General features: G+C 31.8%; 2 protein-coding genes across 10 annotated transcripts; one reads left to right on the top strand and one right to left on the bottom strand.

The window, feature by feature from the left end:
* Nucleotides 1-1,653: 1,653 nt before the first annotated feature.
* On the top strand, nucleotides 1,654-7,640 carry LOC115699694 (patellin-3). 2 transcript variants are annotated; one of them, XM_030627220.2, is made up of 4 exons: nucleotides 1,654-3,351; nucleotides 3,440-3,564; nucleotides 6,772-6,913; nucleotides 7,008-7,640. In XM_030627220.2, exons 1-4 carry the CDS (start codon nucleotides 2,122-2,124, stop codon nucleotides 7,257-7,259), a joined length of 1,749 nt encoding a protein of 582 aa, XP_030483080.2. In that variant the 5' UTR covers nucleotides 1,654-2,121; the 3' UTR covers nucleotides 7,260-7,640. The 2 variants fall into 2 exon arrangements, with proteins under 2 accessions (XP_030483080.2, XP_060957965.1); XM_061101982.1 differs by having other exon boundaries at nucleotides 5,766-7,640.
* LOC133029955 (uncharacterized) lies at nucleotides 3,607-6,614 on the bottom strand. Of its 8 annotated transcripts, none has more exons than XR_009683884.1 (5): nucleotides 6,185-6,452; nucleotides 5,731-5,860; nucleotides 5,084-5,536; nucleotides 4,890-4,993; nucleotides 3,619-4,445 (listed from the first exon to the last, which is right to left on the bottom strand). XR_009683884.1 is itself a non-coding variant. In XM_061101984.1 (3 exons), the coding sequence occupies exons 1-3, from the start codon at nucleotides 5,797-5,799 to the stop codon at nucleotides 4,265-4,267; spliced, it is 354 nt and encodes a 117-aa protein (XP_060957967.1). In that variant the 5' UTR covers nucleotides 5,800-5,859; the 3' UTR covers nucleotides 3,607-4,264. The 8 variants fall into 8 exon arrangements, 1 of the variants encoding a protein (XP_060957967.1); XR_009683882.1 differs by adding an exon at nucleotides 6,532-6,604 and having other exon boundaries at nucleotides 3,621-5,536; nucleotides 6,185-6,288; nucleotides 6,377-6,445; XR_009683887.1 differs by adding an exon at nucleotides 6,532-6,614 and having other exon boundaries at nucleotides 3,611-5,536; nucleotides 6,332-6,445.
* Nucleotides 7,641-9,597: the final 1,957 nt, after the last annotated feature.

Here is a 9,597-nt window from a genome sequence, read left to right on the forward strand (position 1 = left end):
AAAATAGGCTCAAGGATCTCACTCCATCACAAAACTATCTTTTAAGTATAAATTTACACACTTAGAGAAAACACATCAAATCTATATAAAAATAAATACTAATTTATTTAATAATTAATTAAGAATGAGTGTAAGAATGTGTACTCTGTAATATTTTTATTTCTTCTCCTTAGTCTTGTAATTGATGATTGTAAGAGACTTCTTCAAAGTCTCAATGGTATTTTTATTTCTTTTGTTTTATAATTTGGGGGCCAAGTGACAGACTGGTTAGCTTGTTTTCGGGTACTTATATTGGTTGTATTTACAATTGTTTCGGCTGGATTACAAACTACTTTGATAGCTAATTCTATTTAATGAATTTGGAATATTTCAAACATAAATAAATAAATTAGTGACAAAAAATAATAAATAAAAAATAAAGTATTTTTTCTTTTACTTTGGGAATAAGGATTTGAATTTGACACCTCATATTTGAGAGTAGGAGTACTTGTAACGGTCTAAGCATATGATAGCTTTAAAGTATATAATATAATAAATTTTGTTTTGGATGATTTCACAATGCATACTGATGCACCTCTACTTGTTTTTTTTTTCATATTCATGTACGTTATAGCTATTTAAGATATTCTATAAAATTTTGAAAAATTCAGAATAATTTACAATATAAAAAATAATGTTCAAACAGTCTATTTTACACGCGTATAAAATTAAATAATTACTCGTACAACACACTGCTTGAACACAATTTTTGGCGTGTTAAACTTTTCTGAATTTTTTAAAATTTTACCAGATGTCTTAAATAATTATAATTTACATGATCTTGGCAAAAAATTTGACTAAAAAATTATTTTAGATACTAAAATAGAGAAAGATGTATCGGCGTATCCCTTTTAAGGGGGTATATTATAGAATTTCCTAATATTTTTTAATAATGTATAGTGATACATCTCTTTCTGTTTTAGTATCTGGAAAAAATTCAAATTTTTTCTCATCATCATGTAAATTATAGTTATTTGAGAAATCCTACGAAATTTTAAGAAATTTGGAAAAGTTTAACACACTAAAAATTACATTTAAGCAGTGTGTTGTACGCGTGACTATTTTATTTTATACGCGTGTAAAATAGACTGTTTGAATATTGTTTTCTATATTGTAAATTATTCTGAATTTTTCAAAATTTTGTAAGATATCTTAAATAACTATAACATGCATGAATATATAAAAAAAAAAAGAATAATTACATAAGATACCATTTTTTATAAAATATTTACATTTTTACATTCAAAGAATGTTTTTTTACATTTTTACGGTTTTCTAAAAAATAACACGAAAACAACATAAAATCAACAAGAAAACAACATAAAAGTAACATGAAAATAACATCAAAATAACAACAAAAAAATAACAAAAAATAACATACATATAATAAAAAATTAACAACAAATGAACAAAATTTTAACATAAAAAGACCGTATTTTATGTAAATAAAATCAAAAAAATCGTAAAAATGTTTAAAATTCTGTGAAACCGTATTTTTGTTGTTTTTGTGCATTTGTGAAATTAACCTAAAAAAAATAGACTAAAAAATTTTTCTAGATACGGAAATAAATAGGAGTCTTTTAAGGGTGAATAGCCCTAAATTTTTTTTGAAGAGAAAACTGAATACATTGATATTTCTTTAAAAAAAAATGTACAATTTTAATTTTTCACACAAAACTTGAAACCGGCCGTAACGCAAATGATTACAAATAAAACTAATAGGTTGAAACGAAAGATAATAATAGTAAGTGGTTTTGGTAGTATTTAGGATGATGACGACAATTACAATCAATTTTAACGTTTTTCAAACATTTATACTTATCTTATTGGCTTTTTTATTTTTTTGCCTTTTTGAAAAACACCGTTATGTCTGATATTATTCTGTTCAAACAAATTTAGTATCGTATTATTTTATACTAAGCTAGCTGGCAAAATTGTCTCACAGCCTGGTTTTAGCCATTAGAAAACGTCAACAACAACAATAACAAAGCCCGCATTTTCTTCTCCAACCAAAAATCAATCACAATCCTCTCTTTCTCTCTCCCTATCATCTCTCTCTCTCTAACCCACGATCCATACACCATGACAGAGGAATCAAAGAACCCAGCAGCTGAGGCAGGAGCACCACCATCCGCCGAGGTGGTAACTGTCGTTGCCGATGTTCCTCAAGCAGAAAAACCCCTTACTCAGACTGAAGCTCCACCTGCACCCGTGCCTGAGCCGGAGGAAGCCCAGAAGCCTGCCACCACCGATGATGTTGTTGAGGCTGAGAAACAAACAAAAACTGCTGAGGAGGAGACAGCAGTTCCTCAATCGGTTTCTTGTAACGAGGAAAGCTATGTAGTTGCTGAGCTTCCGGAGTTGCAGAAGAAGGCTCTTGAGGAATTCAAAAATCTCGTTCGTGATGCTCTTAACAAGCACCAGTTTACTGCTCCTCCACCTCCGCCACCGGCTCCGAAGGAGGAAGAGCCGAAGGCAGAGGAGAAAACTGACGAACAAGAGCCTCCCAAGGAGGAAGAGAAGAAGAAAGATGAGGAAGAGGCGAAAACAGAGGTGAAAACTGTTGATCAAGAGGCTTCGAAGGTTGAACCAGAGAAAGAGAAAGAGAAAGAGAAGGCTGTAGTTGTGGTGACCGAGGTTGCGACTGTGGATGACGATGGCGCTAAGACTGTGGAAGCAATCGAAGAATCCGTCGTATCCGTAACCCCTGCTCCAGTCGATGAGGCAACCTCATCAGCAAAAACAGAGGCGGAGGAACCGAAGAAGAAGGAAGAAGAAAAGGAAGAACAAGAAGTGTGTGTCCCACCGGAGGAGGTTTCGATCTGGGGAATTCCCCTTCTGGCCGATGACAGGAGTGACGTGATCCTCTTGAAATTCCTTAGAGCCAGAGATTATAAAGTTAAGGAGGCTTTCACCATGTTGAAGAACACCGTCAAGTGGCGCAAGGAGTACGGAATCGATGACCTTATTGAGGAAGATCTTGGTTCTGATTGGGATAAGGTTGTTTTCAGCCATGGAGTTGATAAAGAAGGCCACCCTGTCTGTTACAATGTTTTCGGCGAGTTTCAAAACATGGAATTGTATCAGAACACCTTCTCCGATGAAGAGAAACGGACCAAGTTCATCAAGTGGAGGATTCAGTTCTTGGAGAAGAGCATCAGGAAATTTGATTTCAATCCCACTGCTATCTCAACCATCGTTCAGGTCAATGATCTCAAGAATTCTCCTGGTTTCTTTCTAAACAAAGAGCTCGTTACTGGCCAAGCAATTCAACTGCTTCAAGACAATTATCCTGAGTTCGTAGCCAAACAGGTAACGTATCCTTAATCAGCATATATGAATATTTATATATTATCAACGTTTGTATTGTAATCCTAACAAAATCGGATTTTTTTGAAAGGTATTCATCAACGTTCCATGGTGGTACTTGGCTTTCAGTAGGGTTATCAGTCCTTTCTTGACTCAGAGAACTAAAAACAAGTTTGTTTACGCTGGTCCATCAAAATCTGCCGACACCCTTTTCAAGTATGTCAAAATTCAATACTTTTTCTCTATTTGAATCCTATGTATACATATATATATTTATATATATACTAGCATAAAGTTACGTACAATGTACGTATATATCTAGTTATACACTTAGTTTTTTTTCTAGGTTGAGTTTAGAATTTTGAATATTAAAATAAAATTGTAAATTTTGAAAAACTTATTAATTTCAAAGACTTTAAGTAAAAATTTTTAAATAAAAGTATTGAGTCTTGTCATATATCCCGTTCATATTCCAAAATAAAGTAAAAAGATTATTTATAAAATAAAATAAATATCATTAAATAATGTTAAAATTAAAATCATGAAATACTTTATGATAATTTGGTTCACAAATTCATTATTACATAATATATATACAGTTTTAATAATATATTTTTTTTTTTGCAGTCGAATCTTCGATTAAAATCATTCAGCGTATTAGTTTGAATAATTTGGTTTCTTTACTCATTAGTTTTGCCTTTTGTGTAATTCTTAATAATATTTAACTGCTATGCAACAACATAAAAGATATATGCTAATACTTTAATTAACAATCAAAGCCAAATGCAAATTTAACTCATGCGGTCCTTTTGACTTTGAAGTCTCTGTTTTATGAAAGAATAGAACTGTACAAGATAACATAATGCAAAGTCCAATTTTGATTAAAATTAATAATGTAGTGCAAGTAATGAAAGTTTTATATCAGAATATGGACAATAAGAACAATAACTAATACAAAACTTATCAGGTAATTTATCTGGTTACAGGTATACACCTTTAATATCTTTTTCTCTGTAAGCTTATTAGCACCATCCTCACCCATTGGTAGGCCAAGAATAGTATAGTGATCTATATCAACATCCATATCTATTCTAATGCTGAAAATTAGAAAATATGCATGAAATTAGAATAAGCAATGTTCAATCAAAACATAAACAAAAAAAATTAAGATAAAAGGGTCCTTATTATTATCATATTAAGATGAATTAAGTGATGATTTTTCTTCTTCTGACATTGATGATATTGTTTTCATCTCCTCTGTTTAAAATTATCCCACCTAAGATGATTACCAAAATTAAAAACATAATTAATATGTTATTATACAAAATTAAATATATATAATAATAAGAGGTTTTTTTATTTTTATATTTAAAGTAATTTTTTTATATATTTTTACGAAAATCTATATAAAAACTAACAGAGCAACTTAAATTGCAACTAAAATACCAAGATCCATATAGCTACTAAATTAAAAAAAAAATAATATATAAAATAATTCTCCAAATAATAATGCACATTAATTATAGAAATAATGAACTCACTAATTATGAGTCATAAAATTGAAATTATTCTCGTGATCATGAGATGACATAATTTCCCAATTAGATATTGATGATGATGATGTTGCTGATGAGTCCAAGTAACTCTGTAAAAAATAAATAAAAACCCAAGTTGAGATTAATTGATTAATTATTATATAATAATAATAAAAATGAAGTATAATTATAATTAGTACCTTAGAGAGAAGATTTTCATGATTATGATTATGATCAGTATAAACCAATAAACATCTTCTCTTTGATTTTTTAGTGAATTCAAACAAGGCATCTTCTAAGTAACCAGTTGAAAAAACATCATCATCTTCTTCTAATATTTCTGAGCTTAATAAATTAGGAGACAAAAGAAATGAACTATTCTCACTCATATCTGCAAATATAAAACAGAGATATATATATAAAAAAAATATAAATAGTGAGTAAGTTTGAAGAAAGAGACAAAATTAAACAGTCCAAATGGGCCCACACAGACCCCCAAACCAAACAATTCTCAGCCGTTGGATTAAAAATGAATCAATTGGAGACCGCTCGAAATACAATGCAATGACTCTTAATGGTTGATGATGCAATGCAATTGGCCTAAATCAAACAAGTTGATATATTTTGATTGAAAGTAGGACCAACTCTTCCATCTGGCAAAAGTAAAGAATGATGTAGTTTGTAAATATTCTTAGTTACCATAATCAAAACAGTACTAATAAAGAAAAACAGATGGTAATTGGGTAGAACAATTGTAGTTTTGAAAACAAACAAATAAATAAATATAAATCAATTTGATAAAAGAAGAAAAGAAAAGAAAAAGATGAAGATAAAAAGAAAAACTCACCTTGAGTTGTATGGCTATCGTGCTTGCTATCGCAGGTGGAACAAGCGAGGACAAAATGGGAAATGCCATGAACTACAATCCAGATGTCCACATGGATGGAGCTACAGACAATGCATTAGCCAATGCTTTCCTATTTGCCAAAAACAAAGAGCGATTTACATTATAACAGAAGCAAATGTTCAACAAGATATCAACTCTCACATGTTTAGATGATCTGTAATAGTGACACTTCACAAGTACAGATTTTCATTTTATATGAATATTTGAACTCTAATTTTAATATTGCAACAAACAAACAACATCATATTAGAATTAATGACCATCAGACATTTCTTTCTCAGCTATTTCACAAAGCTCTAAGCTGATTAGGAGTAAAGGTTTTTCTTTAACTCGTCAAAGATATCAATTTGTTCTGGAAATACAGTTATATGGATTGTAGTACTTGATAGCTCACCTAGTATTAACATCAGGAGAGCTTGAACATTCTGCCAATAATGAAACACTACTTTTCCCATCCATTGCATCCAGATCTATGAGAGTTGTGATCAACAACTCGAGCTAATCCAAGTACAAAGAATAGTTAAGTAAAACAAAACATTACCAAATTGATATTTCGAGGCTCAGTAGCATGAAAGTAAAATTGGACCTCTTCAGGATCAGTGTAATCAATTCCATCAACTTTAGAGAGAGCAGATGCCATACTCCAGTAAGCTTCCTACACATTCACCAATTAAAATAAATTAAGTTTACAAATTTCCAGAGAAAATTTAGCAAATAAGGAAAGCGTTAGTCATAGAGAACCTGAATTGCAGTTATCCGATCAGTGGATATTTCTCCAGGGAAGTACTCGCTGGTTTTACCATTCTTTTCAAGCTGTGTATTTGTTTACGCTGGTCCATCAAAATCTGCCGACACCCTTTTCAAGTATGTCAAAATTCAATACTTTTTCTCTATTTGAATCCTATGTATACATATATATATTTATATATATATATTTATATATCATAATCATACTGAACTTGTTTCGTATTTATTGAAAAGATACATAGCTCCTGAACAAGTTCCAGTGCAACAAGGTGGTTTGAGCCAAGATGGTGACCAGGAATTCACCTCATCTGACTCTGTAACAGAAGTCACCATAAAACCATCTACCAAAGAGACAGTTGAAATTCCAGTCACTGAGGTATATAAACTTTTAGCTAATATGAATTTCTATATTTGTGTTGTACCAATATTTTAGTTTGTGATTAGAGAATTGTTTGTGTTGATTAATTCAGACGAGTGTCTTGGTTTGGGAACTTCGAGTTTTGGGCTGGAATGTGAGCTATGGTGCTGAATTCGTGCCAAGTACGGAGGGTCATTACACTGTAATTGTACAAAAGGCAAGGAAGGTTAATTCCACAGAAGAAGCTGTGATATCTAATAGCTTCAAAGTAGGTGAACCAGGGAAGATTGTGCTCACCATTGATAACCAAAGCTCCAAGAAGAAGAAGCTCTTGTACAGGTCTAAGACCAAAATCTGTTCTTGAATAATAACAAGCCAACAAATTGAAGATTACACATACCAAGGAAGGACTGTCGAAATGTTCAAAGAAAAAGAAGTACAGACAAAGGTTTTATTTATTTATTTATTGTTTTTTGGGTGATATTTAATTTTGTTCATAATTCACAGTTTGTTCTGTTATGAGGACGGTATTGATATTTTCTTTCTTCTTATCATTTCTTTTTGAAATTTGTTTTGGTTTGAAATCATATTGGGAAAAACAAAGTGGTTGGAATGTGTAGGAAGGCATCAACATTTGTTGTGGGTGTGTATACGTTTTTGTTTTTGGGAGAGATGGCACGTGTTTGAACTTTGGACATAAATATTTTGTTACTATTTCAGATACTCTATTTTCTTTTTGTTGTTATTATTAACTATTTTGTTTTTGTTGTTGTTATTATTATTATTATTTATTACTGTTATAATGATTATTGAAATACTAATTAGGTGTCAATATCATTATTAGTGCATTTTAAAATATATGAAAAGTTACTTAGTAATTACAAGATGTCACATTGTGTTGGGGTATAATAACAATCTTATTATTATAACATGACAAATACTTTATTAGTTCACAACACCAAAAATAATAAAACTCAAAAAAAAAAAAAAAATAGGAGCGTAAATGCATTACTCAATAGCATTTGTTATTAATAAGTTCTGAATACAACTTAAATAACTCAGCCACTAAATAATAGTAAAAGAGGTTGTTAAAGCAAATTTTTAGTAAGTATAGGCTACAACATTAAAATGTCTAAAACAGTACAAAAAATAAACATTTTTTAAATTATTACAAAGACTACCAATGTCATTCAAAACAAGACCCATAGAAAAAATCAAAGATACTTTTGTTCACCACTTTTTGTACAACACTCTAGCAATTCAATTCAAAGATAATATTGTCATACCCGAAACAATGACATTAGATCATGGCATGCTGAAGAGCCAAAGCTTCTACCACTTCGGGATCAAGACAACCTTTTAGGCACTACACAGCAGAAGCAAGAGATGAACCATTTAGGCTTTTGAATCACTCAATTTGGACTTTTAAAATTCAAAATATGTCAAAAATGGAATTTGGCAACCAAGAGCATGCAGGTTGCACACGCATGGCCCTTGGAACTTGGACTGTGTTTTAGAAACACACACCACCATGCCAAGGCCACTACAATTTCTAGATGTGTCAATAGCAGCATCAGTATTAACCTTGAGAGACCCAGCCAAAGGAGGAGGCCATTTCAAAACTACCTCATCTGAAGACATAGTAATTGTCGGTCCTCGAGAATGCGAAGGCACATGCCGTGCTTGGCTATGTTGAAAGTTCTAAAGAAATTCTTGAGCCCAATTCACCACCAAGTTATGAGGCAAAGTAATGTTATTATGGACCATTTTGTTTTTCTTGAACTAAATACACTACATGATGATCATAACTAATTTAATTTTATCCTTAGAGATAGGGTCAATAACATTATGAATAAAGCTAAGAAAATCCATATGAGTGGTAAGAAGATCACCTAGATCAAAATCATATAGTTTTCTCCAAGCCAACATCGTAGAACATCCCACATGGCATGATGGCTAGTCTCTTCATGGAGCTCCCAGAGAGACCAAAGACCATCAGATAAGAGACCATGAGGAGCCAAATTAATCTTCACAAGAATCCAATAAGAAGACACTTGTCAGGCAAACAATCTCAACTTTAGAAGAAGTTCAAGGTCCAACTGTTTTTCCACCAACCAACCTTTTCAAAATTCTATATAAGTTTATCATCCACATCAAAGGAGAGCCAAGGAATAGATAAAATAGCTTCCACTTCATTAGGGAGAAAAAGACCTCGAACCAAACCCAAGTCCCAACCCCCTGAAGCCTCTCGTAACAAAGAGACTTTGCTTCCCTCACTAAGAAAATGAAATAAGGAGATGCAAAAGGGACCCTATAGTCTGAATATATGTTTATATTTTTCCCATTTCCAACCCTCCAAAAAGCCCAGAGTCAAAAAGTTCATTGCCCCAGAATCAAAAAATTCCTTACCCCATAAAAAGTTTTTCCACACAAAAGAGCCCTTCTTTGAACAAACAATGTCACCAAAGCTCATACTCCTAAAATACAAGCCTTTTAAAACTTAGGCAGCCAGGGAAGAACAAAACATTGTAAATTCTAGTAGCTTTCTTCGCAAGTAAAGCTTGATTAAATAGATGTAAGTCTTTGAAACTCACACCACCATCTTCTTTATGCAAGCACAGTTTATTCAAAGTAGACCAGTACATTTTTTTCACATTATTTTCCCTACCAAAAGCGAGCACACATCCTATGAATATTCTAAA

This window comes from Cannabis sativa, chromosome 8, assembly GCF_029168945.1.
Source record: "Cannabis sativa cultivar Pink pepper isolate KNU-18-1 chromosome 8, ASM2916894v1, whole genome shotgun sequence".
Lineage (NCBI taxonomy): Eukaryota > Viridiplantae > Streptophyta > Magnoliopsida > Rosales > Cannabaceae > Cannabis > Cannabis sativa.

Excerpts from the sequence above, each read along its gene's own strand:
- LOC115699694 (XM_030627220.2), top strand. The coding sequence starts at position 2,122 with ATGACAGAGGAATCAAAGAACCCAGCAGCTGAGGCAGGAGCACCACCA. Across the intron at positions 3,565-6,771 it reads TCTGCCGACACCCTTTTCAA|ATACATAGCTCCTGAACAAG; the intron begins GTATGTCAAAAT and ends TTTATTGAAAAG. Across the intron at positions 6,914-7,007 it reads TTGAAATTCCAGTCACTGAG|ACGAGTGTCTTGGTTTGGGA; the intron begins GTATATAAACTT and ends TGATTAATTCAG.
- LOC133029955 (XM_061101984.1), bottom strand. The coding sequence starts at position 5,799 with ATGGCATTTCCCATTTTGTCCTCGCTTGTTCCACCTGCGATAGCAAGC. Across the intron at positions 4,994-5,730 it reads CGATAGCCATACAACTCAAG|AGTTACTTGGACTCATCAGC; the intron begins GTGAGTTTTTCT and ends TATTTTTTACAG. Across the intron at positions 4,446-4,889 it reads AATTTTATGACTCATAATTA|CATTAGAATAGATATGGATG; the intron begins GTGAGTTCATTA and ends TCTAATTTTCAG.